The 26774-nt window shown below is 41.1% G+C and overlaps 3 protein-coding genes across 8 annotated transcripts; all 3 read left to right on the top strand.

Moving 5' to 3' along the window:
* Positions 1-22: 22 nt before the first annotated feature.
* LOC124065068 (coiled-coil domain-containing protein 106-like) lies at positions 23-4620 on the top strand. Of its 3 annotated transcripts, none has more exons than XM_046400124.1 (8): positions 23-160; positions 623-692; positions 777-875; positions 995-1216; positions 1342-1398; positions 1563-1838; positions 1978-2145; positions 2256-4620. In XM_046400124.1, exons 2-8 carry the CDS (start codon positions 623-625, stop codon positions 2570-2572), a joined length of 1209 nt encoding a protein of 402 aa, XP_046256080.1. In that variant the 5' UTR covers positions 23-160; the 3' UTR covers positions 2573-4620. The 3 variants fall into 3 exon arrangements, with proteins under 3 accessions (XP_046256080.1, XP_046256081.1, XP_046256082.1); XM_046400125.1 differs by having other exon boundaries at positions 90-500; XM_046400126.1 differs by having other exon boundaries at positions 94-258.
* A 334-nt stretch (positions 4621-4954) lies between these two features.
* Positions 4955-12904, top strand: u2af2a (U2 small nuclear RNA auxiliary factor 2a). 4 transcript variants are annotated; one of them, XM_046399877.1, is made up of 12 exons: positions 4956-5600; positions 6480-6621; positions 8240-8275; positions 8592-8695; positions 8924-9075; positions 9209-9325; positions 9463-9619; positions 9740-9819; positions 10146-10268; positions 10411-10497; positions 11111-11359; positions 11462-12904. In XM_046399877.1, the coding sequence occupies exons 1-12, from the start codon at positions 5552-5554 to the stop codon at positions 11594-11596; spliced, it is 1431 nt and encodes a 476-aa protein (XP_046255833.1). In that variant the 5' UTR covers positions 4956-5551; the 3' UTR covers positions 11597-12904. The 4 variants fall into 4 exon arrangements, with proteins under 4 accessions (XP_046255835.1, XP_046255833.1, XP_046255836.1 ...); XM_046399878.1 differs by having other exon boundaries at positions 4957-5600; positions 9463-9601; XM_046399879.1 differs by lacking the exon at positions 8240-8275 and having other exon boundaries at positions 4955-5600.
* A 4235-nt stretch (positions 12905-17139) lies between these two features.
* Positions 17140-24368, top strand: cacng6b (calcium channel, voltage-dependent, gamma subunit 6b). The gene is made up of 5 exons (XM_046400819.1): positions 17140-17213; positions 18917-19671; positions 22221-22295; positions 22947-23084; positions 23199-24368. The coding sequence occupies exons 2-5, from the start codon at positions 19308-19310 to the stop codon at positions 23417-23419; spliced, it is 798 nt and encodes a 265-aa protein (XP_046256775.1). The 5' UTR covers positions 17140-17213; positions 18917-19307; the 3' UTR covers positions 23420-24368.
* The last annotated feature ends 2406 nt before the right edge of the window (positions 24369-26774 follow it).

Raw genomic sequence — 26774 nt, 5'->3', positions numbered from 1 at the left:
GTTACAACCGGAAATGACGACAGGGCGTATTGAAAAAATAAAAGAGCGATAATTGTTATTGTTAGCTTGTTAGCTAGCAGACGAACTCGTGAATGGAGATATGACGGAGTAATAACATCTTATTACATGTGCACGATTAAGTTATTACAATCGTAAAGTGGTATGTACCAATTTCTGCACAATATATTGGTAGAATGGAGAATCTAGTAACATCTGAATGACGGAAATAAACACTAAGTGTACAGGAACGATGGAGTTGTAATTTTATAGTCGTTGCTAAATTCTTGCTAACATTAATGCCAGGCTAATGCATTGCAGACGAGCTAACAAATGTTAACTCGCTTCCACATTGTGAACACGTCAACAGGCCACTACAAACTTACTTGAATAACACATCAAGTTTTACTGTTTCAGTTTACACGTGCATTGACCAGATAGGAATATTATAAAGTTACATTTGGTTTTCTGGCTGTCTGAGCTTGCATTTTCTGTTAAGAACTGTGAGTGTAAGCGCTGTAATTGTGTTAGTAATTTCTGCTGTGCATAAGTGTAATATAAAACAACGGGTTGTTTATCAAATGTTCAACTAATCCAACATTCTTCACGTTGCCTGATGTGTGAGATGGAGGACGGAAACAGGACTGATGCTGCTTCCACATCCAAGAGCCACGCAGGCTCACTCCACCTGCAGAGTAAGGTTTCAAAGGCAGATTAAGGTTTTTATGCGTTATAGTAAGGCATTATAATTAATACTGTGCATATTTTCTCCTGCTCAGCTCCAAAAAATGAAGATGCTTACGAAATTTCCATCCCCTATGAAGAGAACAACTTTGAGCAGCAAGGATTTTTCAACCAGAGTGATCAAAATTTTGATGGTGAATACTGTAATCAATATTTTAAACCACAGTTTTATCTGTACAGTCATTTCATTGACACAAAATTTCTTGACGTCTAATATTATGATTTTTCAAACTGTCCCGTCTATCTTCCTCAGAGTCAACCCCATCAGCTGGCCCATCTCCTGTTAACAACTCATACATGGTGATCACCAACCTGCGGACCCAGCTACAGATCTCTTTGGAGAAAAACTCTTGGCTGCAGAAAAGAATTGAGGACTTGGAAGAGGAGAGGGACTTCCTCCGTTGTCAGTTGGACCGTTTCATCTTTTCCACAAAGAGCCATGGACAGGAGCAGAATCAGAGCCAGTACAGTAATGGTGAGGACAGGGGTGTGAGATGACAACCTGTCTACGGAGTATCTGAGTATAAGTTGATTAGAGTCGGAAATTAACATTAAGGATTGAAGACTATTTTTTACCTGTTGTTATTTGTCTCTCCTTAGGTTATGAGTCGCGACGGTTCAACTGGAGGGCAAGAAGAGAGGACGATCGTCCTGCTGGTAAAAACAAAGTTTTCTAAATTCACCTGCTAAAATAAAAACAAAATTCAGCTTAGATATAGTTGTGCTTAAGTGTAGCCTTTTTGTGCATTATTGTATTTATATATATGTATTTCATCGTTGACTGCAATTTCTCTGATATTAAGGCTTTCTTCTCTTCACAGAACAACACAAGACGGACTCACAGCATTTCACCTCACGTCCGTTTATCCAACGACGCCCTGGTCCTCCAACCATGGTGCCTTCCAAAAACCATGTCTCCAGTCCACTAACCAATCAGCTTGCCTCTATTAATGCTTTGTTCAACACTACACCGTCCCAGAACCTCTTGCAAGGCCATAACCATAGTAGTTCAAGTACCACAGCCAGTGGCAGCAGCAGCAACAGCGCTACAAGGTCATCCATGAATGAAATGAGTACACATAGCAATGTGGGTCCAGGTAAAAACAAAGGGCACAAAAGTTTTCATAGATTCTTTATTTGATCTCATGTGTAGGAGGGAAAAGAAATGGAAGAAAATGTTGCCTGTGGCTATTATCTAGTAGGTTTTTCTCAGGAAATTGTTTATGCTCTCACCAGATTCACTTTCACTCTTGGGAGAATCTGATGAGTACTTGGAGCAGGACAGCTACCTCGAGGAGGAGGAAATGATATCAGGGGAAGATGTAATGTCAGATACCATTAACAGCAACAGACACCAATTAAAGAGAAGGCGGGTCTTCCGAGCCCCTAGAGAGCGGCAGAGAGGTAGGGGAGGGAGAACGATCCTGCAAAACAAACATTTCAGTTCCATTACATAACTATAGACTGTCATAAGACTGCTATACCTATTACTGTTGTACATCCTTGTTTTTCAGTGAAAGATGCTGCTGGAGTACTGTTTCGCTACAAGAAGATCCTGCTTACATACCAGCGTCTGAAAAATATGTCCAAAGCCTTCCAAATCCATGGTGTGGACCGCAACACGGTAGCTTCCACCACACCCATTGCTGAGCTGCTACTAGTGGCCCCAGAGAAGGTGGCAGAGGTAGGCGAGTTTGACCCATCCAAGGAGAAGCTGCTGGACTATGCCAGGCGTTGCTACACTGCCCTGGATGAGGAGACACTCAGCAGGGTGCAGGCCCTGAAGAAGAATAACCTGCTCTTGCCCATCTCCTATCGGTTCAGACACTGAGGGGAGAAAGACAGAGGACTGTGAAGTGTCTGTGGCCAGCAGTGGAGTTGGTGGTGAAGTGAGAAGAGAAGAGGCGGTTGGGTTGTGCTGCAGTGGAACAGCGTACCTCTAGAGAAGTCCAGAGGCATAAGGGATTATTTTTTTCTCTCAACATCCTGGATATGGCCATGTAAACTGCAGCTGAGATCCTCGGACAAACACTACCGATATGTTGTACAGGAATGTCAGTTTCTTTGACAAATCCTCACCATCATCCCAGTAATATTGAGGATGTTGGAGTCCTGCTGCAGCTAGAAAGGGAAAAAAATCATGGTTCCCATTGCTTAAAGTCTCTGTGATTGATAATTTGTGAACAAGAATATGTCTTTACAATTAGGATAAAAGAGGAGATTGATTTTCTTCAGTCCTTAAATGGGTGTAGCCAAATTAGCTCATTCATATCTAAGCCCAGACATTTGCAGAGACACAAAGACTCGTTCTTTCCTGAACATCTGGACCAGCGTGAGGCCAGTAGTTCAGTAATTGATTGTCTAGATCATTTCGGTTCCTGACAGTCTAAATGATTTCAAAACAAAGGATTTTTTTTGTATCACTTCAATTCATGTGCAATTTTGATGACACAATCCTAAAAATATGGTAGTTCTTGATGACAATGTCTTTGTATGTTAAAATTATGCTGCAATCCATAGATTTTGTAGAATTATTCCATACTTTTAAGAAAAAATCTTTTCTTTATGTGTATGTTGTTGGGTGTGTCTTCGTATTATTTTTTTTTTTTTACATTTTTGTCATTATATCCTCAAACATTTTTACTTGCCTTAACTGCAATATTTGTGTTTTCCCCATGTGAGACATGCACTAGTTTTTGGTCACTTTGGCCCCCTGAACACTCACTGAATTAGAGATATTTTGCAGTCACTTTTCTTTCCATTTTTCCCAATTTGAAGGACGGGAGAACTGACCTTGGCAGTGGCTAGTCCAGCAGTATGCATCGCAAATGCATTTTTGACAGTAATACACTTCTTCTTTACACCTACATTACACTGTTGTTCCTAAAGGTTGTAAATTATCTGCACTAGTATATAGTAAATGTCACTTATTATGCTTTGGGTATTGAGGCTCTTGTAAGGCTTTGGTGACAATAATACCTTTTGTAAAATAGGGCACAGAGCATTTACTATACTAGCTATTTGTAACACTGTTTAACTTTTGGTTCTGTATGAAAAAATGTGGACATCACACAAAGAATTTTTCAGTGTGGGTTACAGCAACAGGAGAAGCAGCTAGCTTGTGCACACAGAGGATCTGTTATTGCTCCCCAATGCTCCACTACAAATGCATGTTAAAAAATTGGTCTTTGATGATATGTAGTTTATAGAGGTCTTGTCGAGATTTGTAATTTTCAAAGCAGTAAGTAACAACAGACGTGTTGATTATATTGTATTACAATGTGTGGTGTTTATACCGGTACAGTGAAATCATAAGATCTCTTATATTGAAACAGATTACTGGTACTTTTCAGTGGAATACTGTGACTCTCGGCTTAAATTTCATATCTCAACAATTTACCCTAACGTAAACAGACACAGGTACTCCAAACAATGGAATTTAATCTATTTTCACAGTCTTGTTGCTTGTGTGGCTAAAAAGCAAGCAGTCTAAGGTGCAGTGCAACTATTTAACAGTTGCAAATTATACCAGGGTGCTGTGTTTTAAAAACAATAATCTTTTTGTCATATTTATGTATGTTGAATGAAAAGTGTATCTCACTGACACAGTGTCTATAATTCACAAAATGTATAGTAAGAGTGAAACCTCATTAAGGTGTTTGATTTTCTTTCAAAAATGTTGATTGATATGTAAAATCCAACATTACCACTCACTGAAAATATGTTTATGATGGTAAAGTGATTTGATATCCTAGCCTGTCTGTGGGGAAGTGGGCATCCATAAATTTATGTTCAAAAAGGATATTTTTTTCCTTTTTAAGAATAAGAAAAGTTGCAACTACATTGTGCAGTAAATGGACTTTGAGTTAAATGAAAATGTGGCTTTGCTTTCCGCACTTTATTTCGTACTTTTCAGTTTCTCTGGTTAAATCCATTTAGTGAGAACTCTGATTCTTTGAGGAAAAAAATGAACATCTTAAAGGATAAGATATATATATATATATATATATATATATATATATATATATATATATATGTTTAATATATGAACGATTTGTTGAAGCCTGAAATTCCCTTGTCTTGACTTGCATAAAAGTTTGATATGACCTTTAGACAATACATCCTTGGCAGACGATGATGATACTTTGAGAACAGATTAAGGAATACGAAAATATAAAGCCTTTTCTTCAGTGACCCTGGAGCATTAGTGAAACGTTTCACACACCGGAAACTTGTCATTTATCAACTTCCGGTGTCACGGGGTACCTGGGAGACGGAGCAAAAAAGCGGGCATACCGAAATCTTTATTGTTTTCGTTTGTCTTAGAATATCTGAAAGCGTATACGTTTGACTTATCAAGTCAAACAACTGCGCCTTACCGGCCAGTGACCGCCTAGGATTGCACTAGACTTTGAAAGAACTCTCATTCATTAGGTTCCGTACTGGCTAGCTAGCTAGCTAACGAGCTTCCACACTACTGTCTGGAGAAGGAGGCCCATTCTTCTGGACTTTGCTACAAGCTAGTTAGCTAATATTAGCAGGCTAACCCATGCGAACACGTTTTCTTCCTCAATGATTTTGTCTGTTACGTTGTAAATGAATACCACACCGCCATTGTGTGCGCTGGTTAACAATTTTTTGTAATTCTCTTGTTACATAGACAGTCAGTTGAAGCAAAATTAATTAAGCTACATCGACGAAGCACTTGTTTTAAAAACAGTGGTGATCACTTTTTTTTGCTAGCTTAAGCTAGCCACGGCTTACTGAACAACGCAGTCGCTGAAAGCGTAGTAGCCTTCAACCCACAGAGATGTCGGACTTCGACGAATTCGAAAGGCAGCTCTCTGAAAACAAACAAGGTAAATGAACCAGTCTCGCATCGGCTAGTTAAAATGTTAGTGGTGCTTTTGACTGGAATTACCACCATCGTTTTAGCCAACCTTTGGATATGTCTATTTACTGGATCATTGTAAGCTACAGTATTAGCCCACAGTTTTTGTGCCATTTGAGATGTTATGTGATTATGAGTTACTGTTGCTATTACGATAACTCCGTCGAATTGATTGTGTCACGTAATATTATGGTTCTGTGGTAGCCGATTATCGGTAGTTGGAAACTTGCGCTGGGACTCCTGCTGTCTTTTCCAGCTGACTGAAAGAGTGGGGCAGCTAGCATTCATTCTGTGCAACTGCTTCGTCCAGTGAACATTTCCAGTGTTATTTATCTATTATTGCCCCCAGCCTAATGGCGCCCAGCCGGTAACAACGCTAACCATAGCCACTACCTTTATCTCACATTAAGCTCTTCTTAACCTAGGTTAAATTTACATTCAATATAGTGCACCTAGATAGTAGACGACGGTAGTGTGTGTGCTGTTCAAATTACACATTATGACTCTTGGAACCAAAAGTTGAAGCTTCGTACAGCTTTTTGTCTGTTTTTTAAAGTTTTATACAGAATCGGTACACTACATTGATTGGTAACTATTGAACATTCCACTACTGTAAAAAAACAAACAAACAGTGGGCTTATTGTAAAATTGTCAGTGTTGCTGCTCATTGCCTGTCTTTCTATTGGTGGTCAGATATTTTACCAGAATCTTGGCAATGTGAGTCATCCATGTATTTCCCTAGACAATTATTACTTTCTTCGAGTTGCTATGTATTCCCATTCATACATTTATATGCTGTTCTATTTATATGCTGTTCTATACGTTAATAAGCTCTTTTTTCCTGCAGCTGAAAGAGACAAAGAGAACCGCCACCACCGCCGGTCCTCCTCCCGCAGCCGTAGCAGAGAGAGAAAAAGGAGGAGCAGAGACAGGGACAGACGTAGCAGGGACCGCCGTGGGGACAGTAAGGAGCGCAGACACAGACGCAGGTTAGTATCCGTATACAGCTGAACCTGGACCAGTAAACCGTGAAAGCAATTATGTGACATCGTCATCTATCATTCCATTTTGGCTTCTCACTACATGCATTTAGCAGTCATTAAAAATGAGGTGTTTCAGTCTAGTAGTTTGCACGCATTTGTGCTACATCATTGTGTTTTCTCTGCACCCTTAACTAGGTCTTGGCATCTAACCATTCACCTACAGTATTGTAGGTGCTTACACATTCCAAACTCAAGTAAATGCACTCAGAAAATGATATTGATCCATTTGCATTGATGAATAAAAGAAACCCTGAAGCATATCTTTCCAAGCTCACTCCCATTGTTCATTCAAAATTTTGATTGATTTGATTGATTTGGTCTTTGGTGTTTGCAGATGTCATTGTGGGAAACATCGCAAATTCACAAATCTTGACAAATGTCTGCAGGAAGTTGCACCTATAAAGTGCAGTCTTGGCTCACAGTGTTTTCTTTTGACTGACTTTAGACTTAGCTAGTTGGGCTCAGTGAATTAAACCACTCAAAACTGAGCACACCTTACCATGTGAATTGTTATGAATCAGAACATTATTCATGGACAAACTGACTTTCATTTAGCCTGTTTTGGATGATGTTATATTTATGTTCTGTGTCCCCAAGGTCTCTCTCATGGGTGCAAATGACATTGTAGTAATTTTGCCTCAAACTTATGATCATTAAGCATGATAAATTAACAAAAAATATCAAGGCTATTTTTTTTCCAGATCAGTCATAAAAAAAAAAAAACACCCAAGCTGGTATTAATAGAACTCCTATCATATTCACTCTGTTGTCTCATAAGATGCCTTTGACAGATGCAGCATTTGTGAGATTGTCACGTGTTGAGCCTAAGCTGCTCTGTCTCTGTGATGGAATTGCTTTTAGCCTGTGGGAAAATTTTCATACTGGTGCAGGTTTTTCCCAGAACACTACCAATACAGTTGATAACCACCTGCAAAGGTGACAAGCCTGTCTGTTGTCGGGGAAACATGGCTGTGTCTGGACACATAACACCTGCACATCTTTTTGGGCATGATTAGAAGTGTTGAGGATGACATCTTTTGAAAAATATGATTTTAAGCAAATCTGGTATGGATAGCAAAATCTATGAATTACATTTGTATTTGTACTTAAATACATTATATCTAACATGGAATTTTCTAAAGTTTGTCATCTCTCTTCTTGTTGGCTGTGGATGTGACCTCTCGCCTGAAAGCTGCTTCTTCTATCCCGGTGTTAATTTAAAACAAGTTACTGGTGGTCACTCAGTGTGCACACTTGGTCAGAATGTTTCAAATTCGACCCCCCCCCCTTGCAGTGTGTTTTCATGGATATCCTTTCTGCTTTCATTGTATTGTTAGTTGTTCACAAATGGTATTAGATGCCAGTTGTGAGGCTCACTAAATGCGCTGGTTTGTCATCTGAACTTGAAAGGATTTTGTGTTGTTAGATTCCCAAGGTTCCTGATAGCTTTTTGTATTTGGTGGTGGTCCTAGGAAATCAGGTTTTAATTTTGTGAAGTGGAAATGTTGGTGAATGTTATGGTTGATTTGAGAGAAAATGTGAAACCCTTCCAATGTCATTTCAGCTCACCATCCAGCTACCCCCAGGACAATGCTGGAAGGTAATACAGCAAACTAACACAAAGCTGGTTTGTGCTATTATTGCAACAACTGCAATTTAATGACCTGCCTTTTCCGTACTGTTTACTTATTGTGTTAATGTCTGCCTGGATGGGGCTTTCTATTCCTCCTATTCCCTTTACCATCATAATTAACAAGTTTAGAAAATGCTGATGCAATCACCCCAAAAGGGTCTTGTAGTTTATTTTTTGAAGATATGACCCATCAATGGAATTAGTAGTTTACTGTTGTGCTAATGACAGATATCTGTTACATGTTGATTTCTTTTATTTCACCTGTCTTCTCTTCCTCCAACAGCCGTTCTCCACACCGTGAGAAGAAGAAGAAGGTGAAGAAGTACTGGGATGTCCCTCCTCCTGGTTTTGAACACATCACTCCCATGCAGTACAAAGCCATGCAAGGTAACTTCTTTTTGTTGTATTTGATTGTGTATTTTATTCGATTATCTTATTTTGATAGATTTCCTAATTTCACAGTTGGAAGTTTGTTTTGTTGTTACCTGTAGTGTTTTACCACAGTAGTTAGTGCAACATTGCTTACTACAACACTTCAGTAATATACTCATCAAGCTACAGCTAGTTTAATATAATTAGGTTATTGAATGTTTCCTGTCTGTCTTTGTTCTCCAGCTGCTGGTCAGATCCCAGCTACAGCTCTCCTGCCGACCATGACTCCAGATGGCCTTGCTGTTACTCCCACCCCTGTACCTGTAGTGGGCAGCCAGATGACCCGGCAGGCCCGCCGGCTGTATGTGGGCAACATCCCATTTGGTATCACAGAGGTGAGGAACAGGGTAGCATTTAGCTTTTGAGTCCAAGTTTATAAACCTGTTGGCTTACTCAATGTGACTTTTCATCTTTGTGGTTTTGATAATTTCAAACTGTTTTTTAATTCCCTCCTTCTCTTCCGTGTAGGAGTCTATGATGGACTTCTTCAATGCCCAGATGCGTTTGGGTGGTCTTACTCAGGCCCCTGGCAACCCTGTCCTTGCAGTACAGATCAACCAGGATAAGAATTTTGCCTTCCTTGAAGTGAGTTAATACTCTCGTACACATGTCATTTGTTTTCCCTGGGTGTCTGTCGATTAAGCCATGTTCAAAGAGCAGTTTTGTTAACATGCTAAAATGATAAGAGCACTTTAATCAACTGTATTGTTGTTTCTGTGAAGTTCCGTTCAGTGGATGAAACAACACAGGCCATGGCCTTTGATGGTATCATCTTTCAAGGCCAGAGTCTCAAGATTCGTCGTCCCCATGATTACCAGCCGTTGCCTGGCATGAGCGAGAACCCCAGTGTCTATGTGCCTGGTACACAGACAATTAATGGTTTTCAACTCTAAGTACTTCTGGCAAAATTCATAATTCATCAGTAATTCATTCATTAGGAGAACTTGATCCCTGTTTTTTATTGTTTGTATGTTCCTGTTACCTTTGCATATCCTGTAGGTGTGGTGTCCACAGTGGTGCCTGACTCGGCTCACAAGCTCTTCATTGGCGGCCTGCCCAATTACCTGAACGATGACCAGGTATTTCAGTATGAAAGAGCTTTGCCTCCTAAGTGGACTGCAGTATTAACCTAACCATAACAATTAGTACTAGTGGCCATCATACTAATACCACACTGTAAAATATGCAAAATGACAGTTAAAATATTTAAGAGAAATGACACAAGACAAGGATGATTTTACACTTTTATGCTTGTGGTGATGTAACCTTGTCATCAGTTGCAACACCAAACTTTAACATGAGGGGAACATCTGGAGTCAATAGAATTATTACTTTTTTTTTTTTTTTTCTTTTTTTTTTTTTAAATCTCTGCTCTGTCAGTTACTCACTCTCTTATGTGTCTCAGGTGAAGGAGCTGCTGACGTCATTTGGCCCCCTGAAGGCCTTCAACCTGGTGAAGGACAGTGCCACAGGCTTATCTAAAGGATATGCCTTTTGTGAATATGTTGATGTCAACCTTAATGACCAGGTAATCAATGCAACAAAAAGAAGATGTTTACGTGTCATTTATGATATTTCTTGCTCTTTTTGATGATCAGACCTTTTTAAACAGACTTCTACAATAGTATGGAGTTTTGAAAGTATAATCATCAACTCTAATATTGTTACAGGCTATTGCTGGGCTGAACGGCATGCAGCTGGGAGACAAGAAGCTCCTGGTGCAAAGAGCCAGTGTGGGATCCAAGAACGCCACTCTGGTAAGTGTCCAAACGCTGGACAGATGACAGCAGGGTTGTGGGAGGCTGGATGCTCTTTTAGAGTTCCTAAAATGATAATCTACTGCAGCAATTTATCTGCTACAGTCTCAGGCACAGAGCTAACAAGCACACATATAAAACATTTTCTGTTCAGTAAACTTAGTACTCCAAGAAAATATTCCGTCCGCTGTCATAATTTTTGTGGTTTCACGGCATGAGGAGCTTGAAAAATGCTGCATTGAAAAATTGCTGAATTTTAATGCTTGAAGCTTTAAAGCTTGAAACCACTTGTTTTATAGAAGCAGTAGTATACTTATCTTAAACACTCACCATTCATTATAAATGGTGTGCATTATGGTATCACAGAGAGCAGCATAAAAAAGTGATTCAATACATAATGAGGCACTTTTAACTGTTATTTGCCCTGCTACTGAAAGTACTCCTTACACTTCCCTGAGTGCTTCATCATTATAAATTGATAATTAGGAGCTGTATTTTGTCCAGGATCTAAACAGCATTACACATGACTTACAGCTAGTTACAATACATGGAGCAAGTTATGATGTAAAATATGCCATTAACTCTGTTCTAACCTTTCTGTCTCTCCTTCTAGACAAGTATAAACCAGACCCCAGTGACACTGCAGGTTCCAGGTCTGAATAGCTCAGTGACTCAGATGGGTGGCCTGCCCACTGAAGTGCTCTGTCTGATGAACATGGTGGCCCCAGAGGAGCTGCTGGATGATGAAGAGTATGAGGAGATTGTGGAGGACGTCAGGGATGAGTGCAGCAAGTATGGCCAAGTTAAGAGCATTGAGATACCTCGACCTGTGGACGGTCTGGAGGTGCCTGGGACTGGCAAGGTAGGCACCAATACATCAAAATATAGATTTGTCTTTAGTTAGCTGTCATGAAAAGTGACATGTGGTCATTTTATTGTTTGTTTTTCCCCCACTCTTCTGCAGATCTTCGTGGAGTTCATGTCAGTTTTTGACTCCCAGAAGGCAATGCAGGGGCTGACAGGAAGGAAGTTTGCCAACAGGGTGGTGGTGACCAAATACTGCGATCCAGATGCTTATCACCGCCGGGACTTCTGGTAGAGGACGCATGAAGAGAAGAGGGGATGTGGGAGGGAGGGAGGGAACATGTGCTGCCCATTTCCAAATCAGCCCCCCCAATCAAATGATTTGCGGCATTTCAGGTAGATCTGGGAGTATTAACCTTTTGACAAATGGCTTTGGTGATATCCAGTTTGCCATATGAGATCTACGTCAAATGTCCAGCAGTTAAAAACAGATAATAAGAATTGGAAGTGGAAGAACGGGGAGGGTTTATATTCAGTCCACAACACAGGAGGGGGGGGCTTGGTTTGGGTGATGAGGGTGTAGCTGGGTGGGTGGGGGAGTCAAAGATTTTTGAGTAATGTGTGTAATAATAGGTTGAGGGTGGGGTCAACAATTTTTATACTTTGTGAGACAGGGATGTCATTTTGGGTGGGAGGGGGGTATCACACTTCAAGGTTTGTATTTAAATGGAGGTAGCCTGTTTTAAGTACATTAGAAAGGAGTTGCAGTAGGGAACTAACTGGACTATTCTGATTGAGAGGGGTCGAGAAAACAGGAGTGTTTATTTGTGAAAAGTGGGGGAGATGTAGAAGAAGGTGAGGGCATTTTTGTTCGACTGTCTCGTAGATATACAGTAGCTATGCCATCAGCTTGAGTTTTGCCCCCATCATTAGAAAGGTAAGAGGAGAGTTCTCATTTCTTTCATTTTTTTCCCCTGTTTGGACTCAGTTATTTCTTCATGTTCCTTCATTTTCATCAGACTACTGCCCCCCTCAGGACGAGTGTCAGAGAATCTGTTGTCTAATTGGACTCTATCTGGATGTTAACTGTAGTTGTTCCAATACTGTGTGTAGCTTCACTGATTTCAGCTGTAATCTCACTTTGTATTCAGGCCACAGAATAACATGAACTGCAGAAAAGAACATTGTCTTTCTTCTTCTTCTTTTTTTTTAAATTTTCTGCAACTTTACTCACATCTGTCTTTTTGTGTACAGCATTTAAGAGATTGATTTTGTCTCACCAGTTCAGATCTGGTTTAATTCAAAAGGAAATAAACAAAGGAAGATAGGCAGAACAGCTTGGTATTTAATGGCAGATTTATCTCTTCCTTACCAAAAAGCCTTAATGTTATTACACGTCAATTCACTAAGGAAAGAAATTTGGCTGACCCCTCTATTGACAGTATCTGTATGGTTATGGATGTCGTGCTCTTGTACTTTAGCCCTGCGTTACCAGTTTTCATTTATCCTTGTTTGTAAGATGTAAGATTTGTTGAATCCGGTTGTGTTCTTCTTGTGCAACTTCTCACCTCTTCTACAAGACCAAATAAACACCTGACTAATATTCACGACTCATGTTGTACTGCAGAGTTAAACCAAATCCACACAACTTGCTGTTGACTTCCAGCCTTATTCTTTGAGGGGGAAAAAAACAACAACATACATTGACAGTTGATGGCTTGTTCACACGATAGAATTAAAACTTAACAGAATACTGCAATAGCTTGTTGAATAAATTAAAGTGCAGATGAAGAATCACTATCGTACTGAACTAAATTTCAGTAAAAACAATCGGTTCACATTTTATTGTTCATCTCTCATGATTTCATAAAGTTATGGTTTAGCTGATGGTGAAATTTCATTTAATCTAAGATGTAATTTCTGGGATGTCAGAAACTGTATGTACTTATACAAAATGTGCTTTTCTCTCATCTCCCTCATCTGCCCTTGATTCTCTGAGGACCACATGTTCATGCTGTACGGGCTTGATTGCTTTCATTTGATGCTTTGAGTTGCTTAAGACAGAACTAAAGAGAGATTGTGTCAGTGATGATGCTTATGAGATGTTACTCCTTATTTTCTGAAACTTGCTTTCTCAGTGTCACTGTGTCATTTCTTTTCTCTCTCTCTCCTCTCACTCTGGAAACAAAAATGTGATTTCTTAAATGATTTAAAACCTTAAAACCACACCTAGTTTATAAAAAGCAAAAACAGTCTTTCATTTGTCCAATTTGTTTTCAAATGTTGATTAAAAACTGAATTTACATGATGTCTGTCCTCTCTTTGCTTCCTCTCTTATGCACAACCACAAGCACCCACCCCACTGCAGCACAGTTTTATTCAGCCAGTGAATGATGACATTCACAGTTAATTAAGGAGATGGAGTAGACTGGAGCCATGTCCAGTCACTTTGATTCAGGCAGTGGCATAATTTATCAGGCCCTGTAGTTGCTGGTAATGCCCAAACGATGGAGCTGTTTCACAGCACTCTAAGTACTCAGATTTTTATGTAATATGACATCTATAAATTACTTCTCATACTGCAATAATGGGCATGAGTACATTTTTCAAACTAAAATGCTTGTTTTTAGCACTGCAACCCAGTCAACTTTTTGAAACATGTTTCAGTTATCCACATATGTACTTGTTATGTTTCAAGGGTTTTTTCTTGAAACTAATTCAAAGTTTCACTTACGTCAATCATCCAATTGTCTCACAAGCAGAGTCCTAACATGGAGCTCCTTTTCTGATTTGACTAAAGTCAGAGACAGCATATTTAAATGAGACTCTGGATGGCTTTTTATTTTGTTTTCTCGTGTCTTACACATACACATTTTAACAGTTTTTTTGAATGATTTACCTTGAGATATTAAATAACCGTGGGGATGGTTATTTATTCCCTGAACAGTCATTTGTACGGTTATTTGTATGCCATTTTTTAACCTGTCCAAATAAATGGAATTCAAAGTCATGTTTACACCCCTTAGCCAGCAAATTTTTATAATTGTGAACTGCTCAGGAACAGCATCTTGCTGCTCTATGAGCTGGAGCAGCAATGCTTGTGCAGAAATAGATGCTATCAGCTATAACCACCTGGGACTTATTCAACAGGGAGTTTCTGTTAGCCAGTTTCAGAAAAGCAACAAATCTGACTGACACAGAATAATGTCTTGTGTCAGCTTTATCCTGCCCATGTGCATCGCTGCACCCCACTGCACAAAACCCAGCATCAGGGCCACTGATGCAACACTCTGTACCCTGTTGTTCCCTGAGGGCACAGATAAAACAGCAGCTCTCGCGGCCTGCTGAAGCCATGTCCACTGGAGGAAACATGCAGAACTGACCCTCTTGTAGATCAGGACATTCAGGCTGCCTAACATGAGAGATATTAAATGTTATTAGCAGCCCTGCCAAGGCTTGATGCTGCAGTGAATATTGTAAAATACACTATCTCCCTCTAGTGGTGAATGCAAACCTCCAGTGATGGTCATTGTCATTCTGGGCAGTGCCTTCCCATTGATCCTCATTCAGAAAGATAGAACACTGCAGCAGCAGCAGAGTGCAACGCTGGAGTGGGATGGATGCAGCACCCTTTGTACGTTATGACAGGTCAGAGTATGGGAGTTAAAAGAGTGCAAACATCCAGTGGGCGAACGACTTTGACGCAGACAGAAGCAACTCTCACCTCGACATTCTGACATGCCACAGAAAGAAAAGCACAGGGCTGGACAATTACATGAATGATGACTGAATTTTATTTAGCTGCCATAGTTTTAGGGTCCTGGTATTGTATCTCACAGGATCATGGATACAGTAGAGTGAGCAATGGCATTAATTGACCTGTGAGCTGCACAGCACTGCTTCTAATGGTGCTATAATTACCTAAATGCCACAGTCCTTTTTTCTGAAGTGTTTATGGTACTTCCTACTGTACTTACTTGGTACCTACTTGGTACTTCTTTGGTGTCTGAAAATATCACCGAGTTCAAAGATGAGTGTCAGTCCATCTCTGTTAGCCCCTTCCTGTCTACTGAAAAGGTTTAAACACAGGTCATAAATATATATTTTCACCAAAGAGTCTATTTGCTTGGGATTATTTTCATCTGAGGGTTTGTTGCTCTAACTTTTATTAATCATGCATGGTAAACTACAATGCCCACGTTGCACTGTGGCTCATTGACGTATTTTCTAATAGATCTTGGACAACAGTATGACATATCAGGGTCGTACTTTTTGCTCAGGTCATTTAATTGTTGATTTTGATCTTTTCACGTGATTTGTTGACAATAATATGAGGTATAAAAATATGATATCACTCATGCTTTAATCAGACAGATATTCTCCGCCAACAATACTATCCCACATCAAAGTGAAGAAATGGATGCAGCTGTCATGTGCACAAGTGTGGTCAGTGTGCGCATGGCTGCATACATGAGCATACATGTGAGCACTTCAGTGTGTTCAAGCATAAGTCAGTACTGCTGACAGGGACACTTGAGTGATACAGAGACAAGATTTTTCACATCAGCATACTGTAGATTATTGATGGCCTCAAACTGAATGTGGACACTTGATATCAATCTCACATGATGGAGGAGCAGAGACGGGTTGCGTAATTAGAAGCAAAGTCATTTTAAAGAACAGACACACATATGCGCAGTAAAACAGATAACTGTCCTCCGGCTGAATTGATTTATCGTGGCTGTCAGGTCTCCAACGTGTTTCTTTTTCTGTGATAAAGTCCATCTGCAAACTGCGCTGTGGGGTCACAAAGATCCCTCCTGAAGAGGAACAGGGCTTGACTGTTTTGGACATTGTAGGTGTTTATTTTCCTGTCACAGCCTGCAGCCTGTTTTGTCCTTTTTCTCTAATTCTCTCCTGTTCTGTCTCTGTGTTCCCGACTCATGCTCCCCCCCCCCCCGCCTCACCTCACCTCCCCACCCCTTCCCCCTCTCCCTGCCCTCCCTGAGTGTGGCTGGCTACTGGGATTGGCCTCTTTCTTGCTGTGATACGTATGTAACCTAAACTGTGGAGAAGCCAAGCAGGGCTGAGCCACGAGAAAAGCTTTCCGTAAGACCAGACTGAGTCTCTGTCTCCCTGCACCTTGTTCAGTGGGGAATGAAATGGGGCTGCACATTCTCATTTTCTTCTCTAAACAGCTTCATCTTCAAGCCATGCAAATGTGGAATACACCATATTTACTCAAACATTAGCATTCCTTTACCCTTTTATCCCTCATTCATCTCCTCTTCCCATCTTTCAGTTCTGTCTTGAGCTTATTTTTGCCCTCTCCGTATGCGTTTCACTTTCACTCTCTGTGTCAGATTTTCACTTTCGTCATCATATATGCTGCTGCTGTAAAACGCAATGCTGGCCTCTCTCATATAAACACAGGCTCCTCCTTCACCCGTACTTAATGTCATTAACAGGTGGCTGTCTAAAATAGACACACACACACACACACGCACACACACATACACACACACAGTGTCACAGATACAGACATGTTTTAATCAGGCGTTTTGTCATGTGAGTGGACCACCCTGCATCAGCGTTGCTCGCTGATTTAAGATTTGAAACGTGTGGAGTATGAGCAGAGCGCTGTTGAGTTTGAGTATGAATTGCAGGTGCGGTCTGCAGGGCCAAACAGCAGTGCAAACACATGCACACACACACACACATTTAATCATCAACACTGTCAACCAACCAGGATGCAGCCCCCTCCCTTATTACACTCACTTTCCATAACTCTTATGTACCTCCCTCTCTCTCTCTCTCTCTCTCTCTCTCTCTGACTCTCCCATCCCCACTCACCCCCTCTGTTAAGTTTCAAGCGTCTCTTGCTCCTGAACTGAGCAACACACACCAAACAGGTCAGACTTATTCTTCTTTTCATTCAAGTGTTTTAACTAGCTGCTGCTTTCTTTATGTCCACGTGTCGCACAGGCGGCATTTGGCTTGCTTGATGAAATAGTAGAGAGAAGAAGAAGAAGTCAAGTCAGTGCATCAAGCTCAAAAACATGCATGTTTACACAATGTTGTGATACAAAGTGAGCATTTGTCTGTGTTATCCCTCCAGCAGAGGAGCCTGGCATGCAATGACCCCTCTGATCACCCTGTAGTTAATAGATGTAATGTGATCAAGGTTTATAATACTATGACTACTAACATGGCTGTCAGCAGCTGCAGTCTTGATATTCTTTATTGCAGTTAATGTTAGAGGACTATTCTAATGCATGGGTGTTATTCCAAGCCCTCAGGTCATCAGAGACAAGCATACATTTGATTTTTTAGCTCTTAATTATGTATCTTATATCCCCACACAGGGCTTGTTCTGAGTTATCTTTATCTGTTCTCTGTTGTCCAAATGAATTTCTCCAACAAAGATGTAACTAAAATTGCATTTAATTTGTTGCCAAAAAACAATCTCACAAAAAAGTCCACTTTGTAGCTATTGGACAGTTGTTTAATCATTTATCAGAAAAAATCCAGAGATTTTTTTTTTTTCATTTAACAATATCAAAGGAACAGAAAACCTCACGCTGGAGGAGCTGGAACCAAAGGACGGATGGAGTTTATGATTGTTATGCAAATTATTTTAGTTAGTGATACAATATTTATGTATTCTGAATTTTAATTTACATGCTGCATACTGCTTTTTATATGTCAAAATATATACAAAGCACATGCACTTAATAGGCTCTCTTGCTTATATAAAACCGCTGAAGCTGTCAAACTCAAAGCTCTGAATTAAGTGATCCACCAACTGGTGGTTCTGCCTTCCTAACTGGCTGGGACTCCTGCCTAAACTACGTGACCTGTTGGACTGCACAGCGGAGTTAATTACTGCAGCCCCCTCTCTGTCAGAGGGTTCAGGCATGAATTATCACCTCTCATGCACCCTGTGCAGAGCTGCGTAGCCGTTCTACCCGGTCACTCACGTTGTTTATGCTGCTCCAAAGGCCCCACACTCACAGTTTGGAATAACAGAAACAACTCTATAAGCCTGAGTCCACCTACAGTAGACATACCACACACTGAAACCACACACAAACACACACACACACACACATGCATGCATGCTCAAAAAAAAAAAAAAAAAGCAGTCATGACTGCAGATTCCAAGTGTTTACTGGTACACTTAATACAGGAAGGGAGGTATTTGTGGCAACCCATTATCCCCTCAGATCAAAAGGGATCTGTGTGTTAGCCAGAGATAGTGTACCTGCTCGGGGAAGAGCTCTGTTGTCAACTCCTCTGGGAAAATAGAAGATAGGTGGTCCAGTCTGGCACTGTGGTGTTATCTCTCACCTTGACCCTGCACCAACTGACTCCACCAGCTCATCCAGCACAATTGTTTCTTCATCTGAAGCAGAATCTGCCTTTCAGGGAAACACCATATGGTTTATCTATTGTTGGCTGAGAGCATGTCATATGGCTTTTAGGGAGGGATAACTGTAGATGCTGATAAAGCTGTTGGAAATTAAATATTACGCTGGTGATGAAAGGATTTTGCTCTTGTGAAGCATATGCTTGCTCCTCTTTCATCTTTCTATTTCATCTCTCTATTTCACAGAAGTGGATGGAAAACAGACACTGGCTCTACGGGTCCTTGCCTCCGTCTCCTTCCAATTTTATCGTTTCCTTACTTCATCTAGCCTCTATTTCATTGTAGCTCTTTTCATATCCCTAATTTCATTGTTCAGCCCACTTATTTTTACTCGATTCTTTGTTCACTCTTACTGCTTTTGCTCAATTCACCCATCCGTCACAGGATAGCAGATTGCCGTGTTTCATCTTTAATATAATGTTTTAAAACTTCCACACGCTTCAACCATAACTTCTCTCCATTTTCTTCTAAACCTTACGTCCATTTTTTTCATCTGTTATTTTCTCCTCTAATCTTTTACCCAAAGTGCCAAATCCTTTATCCTGGTCTTCGTTAGGCCTGGCCAGCTGAGATCACTATGTGGTCCAACTTCTTTGTACAGCAGGATGAGGACGGTCGCATCGGAATGGCAGGGGCTGGACAAGCTGGGGGTTTGGGTGGAGCGAAAGGTGGAAGGGGACAGAGGCGGACCCACAAGATGAGTGACAGCCAGGAGGGGAAGATCAAGCTCGCCTTCTTTGTGTCAATCATTGGCATAACCCTGACAGTGTTGGGCATGGGGACAGAGTTTTGGGTGGAGCTGGCCCAACCAAAGCATTTCAGTGGCAACCAAACCTGCCAGATGGCTCATTATGGCCTTTGGAAGGGCTGCATCCGCACCCTATGGGTGGCTGACATAGACCCAGATAGGACAAGCTGTGGCCCCGCTGAGCTTCCTGGAGGTGAGACCTGGCGTGTGTTTGTGTGTCTGTCTGTGTGAGTTTGTGTTCATCTGTCTGTCTGTTGTCTGTACTGTCTAGGAGGTGAGCAGGTGACGTTTCTAGAGGACACGTGTCTGTTTTGTTTCTCCGACTGTCTGCTCGTGTCCACTTTTCTGTAAACTGAATTGCCCGGCCACGCAAGTCTACCTTGAGGCTGCCTCCACACTTCAGTTTGTGCCTCAGTATGAAGGCGAACTCATAAAAAGGGGTCAAAAGACTTTTCTGAGAGGTTGTAAGTTGTTGACATCACTGAGGAAAAAAAACATGTACATCTAACCGCTGCAGTTTTTCTTCGGCATCACCACTGATGTGAAAGAGAGGGAGCAGGCATAACTAATATGATGTATGCCTTCTGGGAATATGCTTACATCTGTAGGTCTTTCATGTGAGCCCATAAGGGACTTTGGAAGCTATTCCAGCTCTGCATTTTAGTCATCCCACTAACAATTTTCAGATTTCTAAGGAGCATATTCAGGATTTTTTATATATATATACCTTCAGTCATTTTTCCCTGTGTTTATATGTATATCCACTATAGCCTTGCAAAGAGAGAACAGTTGTGTATGAGATGCTGAATGCATGCATATGTATCTAGGTCATCCTACAGATAATGTGCAAATAGAATCATTAAAGAAATACGATGCTTGGAAACAGAGCATGAGCAGGACCATTTTCAGTTTTTTGTACTACTGTAACAAAAGCAGCATGCAGGCACATGTAGCTTTATGTGATAAAACATTTGGGATTTGCAACATTGTTTGGACATTGAAGAATTAATTTCAAGCATTACTCTTGACAGGATATCTAATCAGTTCCTGTCATACCACATAGATGATTAGAGGCAGACCACGGGTTTACTGTGTTGAAGAACGGCCATGTTTAGACTTGTGACAGCTCCTTTCTAAAAAAAAAAAAAATCTTTATTCAGCTTGGTTAGGTTCTCCCATGTGTGTTGATTATCTGCACTGTGACCTGTCTGAAAAGCAGTCTAGAGATGAAGAGAGGCAGATATTGGAAGAAGGCAGGCTTTAGAAGGATCTGCTCCTGGAACCACTGCCTACCTCAGAGAATCTGCTAAGACACAGCCGAGCAAAAAAATAAACCAAAATCTCCTCACCGGGCAGAGATACACGTTGATCACATATATACAAAAATACTACTCTCATTCATCACTGTGAATGATGTGTTACAACATTGTTTTTCTATCCAGTAGTCAAGGACTAATTCATCTCGCTTGTCAAAATGTCCAGCATCTCCAGCTGCTTCTAGCTATCAGATATAAATCCCTGCCTCCAAGATGGTCTGTTGGTGTAGAGAAGCCAGTCTGCTTCTGACAATTTTTCTCACATGTCCTAACACTGTTGGCCCACGCCGCCTGTCGCAGATGGCCGTGGGCTTGTCATGTTTGGACAAAAACAACTGTTTTTGCTATCTCTGCTTCTCTGTTTCACATCCCTGTTTACATGCCTCTGGCTCCCATCCCGAGCAAAGTGCGGCCCGCTGATGCCGTGCCCGTCATCTCAAGACCAGCCATCCATCTTCGCTGCCTGCTGGAGAGGAACATGACAGCTCAATAATTATAACCTCAGCAGGGGTAGCGAGAGCAAAAACCAGTTCACTGTGATAGCATAATGTGCTAAAACAAATCTGTAGGCTGATAAATGGTGTGCCATGCTTCAATAATACATGTTTGCAAATGTGCTCAGGCACAAACATATTTGTGTGTGGAAGAAATGTGTGAGTGTGCGCACAAGCATGTGGTCATCTTGGACCACAGAATATTCAGTGGGTGAAAGTCATCACTATGCACTTGTGAAGCCAAGTGGAATCTGACTGCTTCACAGTTTTTGTCTAAATATAGAGAGGGGGGAAATGAAGATGAGGGACAGACAGGGACTGAGAGAGAGTGTATGTCTAATGCAGTATTAACCAACCCCTCTGTGTCTCCTCCCCCCCTTGACATCTCCTGCTCCCCTCACCTCCTTCTCCATCTGTGGCTCCCCTCTCTCCTCCCTTTCACTCAACATGCCCCCATATGCCCCCCCCCCCCCCACATCATCCACTGAGCCTCTATACATATTTCCTTCATCCGCACTTCATCATTCTTTCAAATCACCTATCCTCTCCCTCTTGCGGCTTCTCCTTCTGCAGCCATGCCTCTCCATTTCTATCCTCCATCTGCCCCCTTTTTCTTCCTGTGTGTCTCTCTTCTTCTTTCTCCCCCTCTACCATCAGTTTTTCACTGTCTCTCACCCTCTCTGACGGCACCATATGTGCAGTGCTGGGCAGTGTGTGTGTGTGTGTGTGTGTCTCTGGGTATTCCAGCTAATGCTCGAGACTTGGATATAAATAGGAATAATGCCTGGAAGGACAGGGTGCATGGATGCATAGGAGGAACATAACAGAAGACCAGCAGCCTCTGTGTGTGTGTATGTGTGTGTGTGCATGTATGTGAGTGTGTCCACGTGTCTGGTCTTATTGTGTGATTTTTTTTTTCCTTTTACCCACAGAATCCAACTGCACCTACTTCAAATTCTTCACCTCTGGGGAGAATGCAGTTATATTCAAGAAGACGACTAACAAGAGTGAGAGATTACATTTTTGTTGTACACACAGAGACACAGTAACAGTTACAATGCAGCTCCCATCAATAAAGATGTTCACTGGGGTGCTCAGATTACTTGCTGGTGGTTTATGCATGTTTCAGCCCACCAGGTTCTGCTGCCACCCATTTTCCAAAGCAAATCATAAACCATGGGACTGATTAATGTGTTTACCTTGCTGTCCAAGCGCTCGCTGGTTTCGGCGAATGCTGCAAATGAGCAGCAAATGAGACTTGATCCTTGCATCACAGTTAGTATAAGGTCAACTTTACCTTTTGGTACAAAAATCTGAAAGTTTGGATTGGCTGAAATTTGGTTGAAATTCCACCAGGCACCAACAATAAAAGACTCTTCAAAAATACAGTGGTGCCAAATGCATAAACAAAATAACAAAACAAACCATAAGGTCATTTTAAAATCTCATGGGTGCACTTTGACACTCTTGGCTGCCGCTGTGATCAACTATAAGCCAAGCAGAACCAGACTTTCAGACACTGCACCGCTGTAACACCCAGTTTCCACACAGAATTTCATCTTTCCTGTAGATTTCTCGCTCCATAAAGTTACGCATTTCAGCTTAACATTTATTATCATATATTCTTGCACTTGACCTCTTCCTTCTCTCCTTCCCAGATCTGAATCTAGGTGCAGCTATCTTAGCCCTTTTGAGTCTGACCATGATGGTGATGGGCTCCATCTGTATTGCCATGTCCCTCAGCAAAGGAGTCGCTTTCTTTCTCAAGCCAGCCTCCTTCTGTTTCATCCTGTCAGGTGGGACTTCATGATGCAATGCTACAATTTAAATTCAAGTGTGGCTTTATCTCTCGCTAGCTGATATTTGGCAAGGCGATGTGATAATATGGCTGTATTTTAACCTCTGTACAGGTGTACTGGTCCTTCTCTCTGTTGTGATCTTCCACCAGTCCGTGCTGGCCTTGCTGTCCAGTGACCACTCCATACCTTTACACCATGAGCTGTCCTGGTCTGTGGCTTGTGTGGGCTCAGCGGGAGCAATTCTTATTCTTGGAGGTTTCCTCTTCATCATCCTGTCCCTTCCATTCAGCCCCTGGCAGAAATGCTTGCCACACAAGAATAGTGCCACCTAGCACTTGAATGCTAACATACTATATGCGCACAGTATTCCTGATGTCTAGTTCGAGAGCAAGTGGAAATCTCCTCCTCCTGAGGGCTGTGATTTTGCTTGCTCTTGAGATTTAATTTTTCTGACAAGTCATACTAGGTCTTAATCAGATGTATGAAGAGATGTCAGCAAAACATTAGTAAGGCCTCAAGAATTTGATTTTGCAAAAATTTGTTCCAGCATTTTTTATTAAAAAAATAAAATACATTTTTTAAAAAAAGACAGAAAGAGCAACAGGTTTTCTGCTAACTGTTTAGTTTTTTGCTCTGTACTGACACTTAGATAAGCTTGTTGACCTGCTCATAGTGTAGCCATACAGCCACACATAAAGCTAGACTTTCTGCTAAGCATAAAAAGAGCAAATAAAAACTCTTTGAATGCTTAGGCACTTTTAATATGAAATCCCATTTCTCCCAAGAAAATAAAGTATCGCACATGTAAAATTAGCAACACGTCCTCCAAGTTACGCAACAGCCTGTGTTTGTCCATTACCATTTGAGCTGATAATGCTAACGATCAGTATGGAGGAGGTCCTGATTACATGACATGTCATATCTGCTACATGTGGCCCTATGAATACAGTTGATGAGTTTCCTCAATATTTTAGCGTATGAAGCTTTTTAGCACATACTACTTATTACTTATTTAATTTACAACTGCTGGGTGAATGCTGTTTCATTATACCAGATGAATGTATGTCTGTTGAAATCAACTGTGAGGAGCGATTAAAATACCATTTTGTACATCAGATGATTTTATGGACTTACTTTTTAAGCTCAACTTTGTACATAAACTGAATGAGTGTGTTTATATTTTACGAATGGTCACTGTTTGTGGTGTTGTCTCCAGTCACTATTTTTGTGTACAGTACATGGCATCAATTTTGCTTATAATTAAAGGGATTTGACATAAAATAGTTGTCTGCCTTTTGTTTGCCGACATGACAGCCTGTCTGCTCCCAAACTTGACATTCACCCATTTTCACCCCTTCACAGCGTGACTCCTGACGTCTCTGCCAAACATTCCCCTCCCCCAAACTCTATAATTAGGCCAGAGCTCATCGTAATGCATTTCACTGCAGAGGTTGGGAAACTTTAAACTTGAATTTCAACTATGTGCCCGCCGGCCTATTCTCATACCTCTGTGCCCTCTCCTCTGCTCCTCCACCCCTGACCTCAGTGCATCACTTTCCCTGCTGTCTCCAGGGGAGCCGGACAGTCAGTCAGTGCTCCTCCACCCCACCTCCAACCCCCTGCTCCCCAACACACACAGTCAGACAACTGACCGCTCAAATCAGAGATGTCCCAATAACTACTCTAACACTCAGCCCACTGGGGAGTTAGTGGCATCCAGACAGTCACATAAACTCACATGATTACCTGCACACACACACACACACACACACACACACACACCCTCACACATACTTTTAACTCTGGGTGGGCAGAAACTGGATCCACATGACACACTATCCTGGTTGTATATATAGCCGTTAATAGTCCTACTGAGACAGTGTGACAAGTGGTGTGCGACCACTAGCTGCATGTTTGGAAATGGAAATGGCCTTTCAAGAATTCTTCATAGAAGACCTTACATTGAAGTTGGAAGCTCCCACCAGAGGGAAATCTGAACTGTTATTATGTGTTGCCAAATATAAATGCCCAAATATTTTAAAATGTATTATGCTAAACTGGTATAAGGAATGGTGCAGCGTGGTAGATGACATGATGAGTTTGCTTTGGCAGCCTCTTGCCCTTCCTCCTCGAATCTCTCATCACTGCATCACTGTGGCTGCACTAGACTGCAGCAAGTATGATAATAGCAGGGCAAGGCTCTCCAGATTGCTAATCATCAGGGTTTAGGAGCACTGCTAAGAATCTTAGGCCCCTTGTCAACAATATGACACTGCTTCCCTCTTCCCTAACTACCTTCTCTGGTCTCTGAAGGGACTTCAATAGCTTGATCCTTAGTGGACGTTTTCCCTCTTTCTTCCATCCCTCTGGACTCAAAACCTGTCCAGTGGGTCTGGAGGAATCAGAACAGACCTTGAAAGTATTTTATAATTGTTCATGCAAAAATATGCATGAAAGACCAGATGGGCCCTTCAGAAAAAAAACATGATGAGCTCAGGTAGGGCAGTGGTCACAGAAAAGTGTACTGAATTAATTCTCAGTTGTTTTTGTCATTATCCTATTTGGCAAATACCACCAATCTGGCACTACACATATATTTGCAAAAATTATGAGACTCAAGTCTGACAGGGAAGGACAGAGTCTTTTGACCATCACAGCATGCCAAAGAAAGACCTTGAGAAACTACTAAGAGCAACGTTTGCAACTAAGAAAGCAACTAAGAGCATTTATGTTGCTTTTTCTTTCATACTACTTTATACTTTTTTTTTTTTGCATCTCCCCCAGACACATTTTAAGACAAATAGAAATAGTCTGCTCTAAATCATAATTCACATCTCAGTCATCGAAATTGGAAATTTTATTAATGTGGAAATACGGTTCATTTAAAATGTTTAGCAGCCTTACACAAAGCGTCTCCTACAGATGATTGTCCAGTAAGTCCAATATTCACTGATGCTATGTCTACCACCTAGCTGCTGACTGTGCCTGCCTGCAGATTGGTGCACATGGGACCTTTAGAGATTTTTCACTGAAAACAGCAGCCTTTTGAGGATGAAAAGTAAAAATGTGAGCCAGATGGCCAAATAATGTGCTGAGACTTAATATAGAGCTCCTTCAACCCAAGGAAAAAGCTGTAGAATCAGATGGTAATTCTCTCTGTGTGTTAATCACTATCACTGATCCCTGTCACATTGTTACATTATTTCACAGTCATTGGATATCGTGGATAAAAAATGTTGATTATGGCTACCGTAAGCAAAGAATCAAAGTACTTTTTCCACCACCATTACCCTGTGAAAAGAGACTCTTGAAGCAAACTCAAGCTGAGGATGCTCAATCATCTGAGCCAAAAAGGAAACAAAAGACAGCAGTCTGTGAATATGACTGTTATTTTTTTTTATAAACTTCGTGCAATACAGTGTTTAAGTTTATCACACATTTAGATAAACCATAATCATTTGTCTAGATATATCTATTCTCAACTACATACTATTCATATTGCCCACATAAATGCTATCTGTGTGCAGTTTTATCACATTATTCTTTTTCTGAAATGAAAATCAAAGAACTGAAAACATATGGAATCTGGAAGCGTCTGGTTGTCTTGTTTTGTTTCTTCATTATGTCACGAAGCAGTGTGTCCATGGTTTTCGACCTGGACCTGCAGTCACTCTGGACAGTTTAGAA

The sequence above is a fragment of the Scatophagus argus genome, chromosome 9 (genome assembly GCF_020382885.2).
Source record: "Scatophagus argus isolate fScaArg1 chromosome 9, fScaArg1.pri, whole genome shotgun sequence".
Taxonomy (NCBI): Eukaryota; Metazoa; Chordata; class Actinopteri; family Scatophagidae; genus Scatophagus; species Scatophagus argus.
Note: the sequence above shows the minus strand (reverse complement) of the source record. Positions and strands in the feature narration are given on the sequence as shown.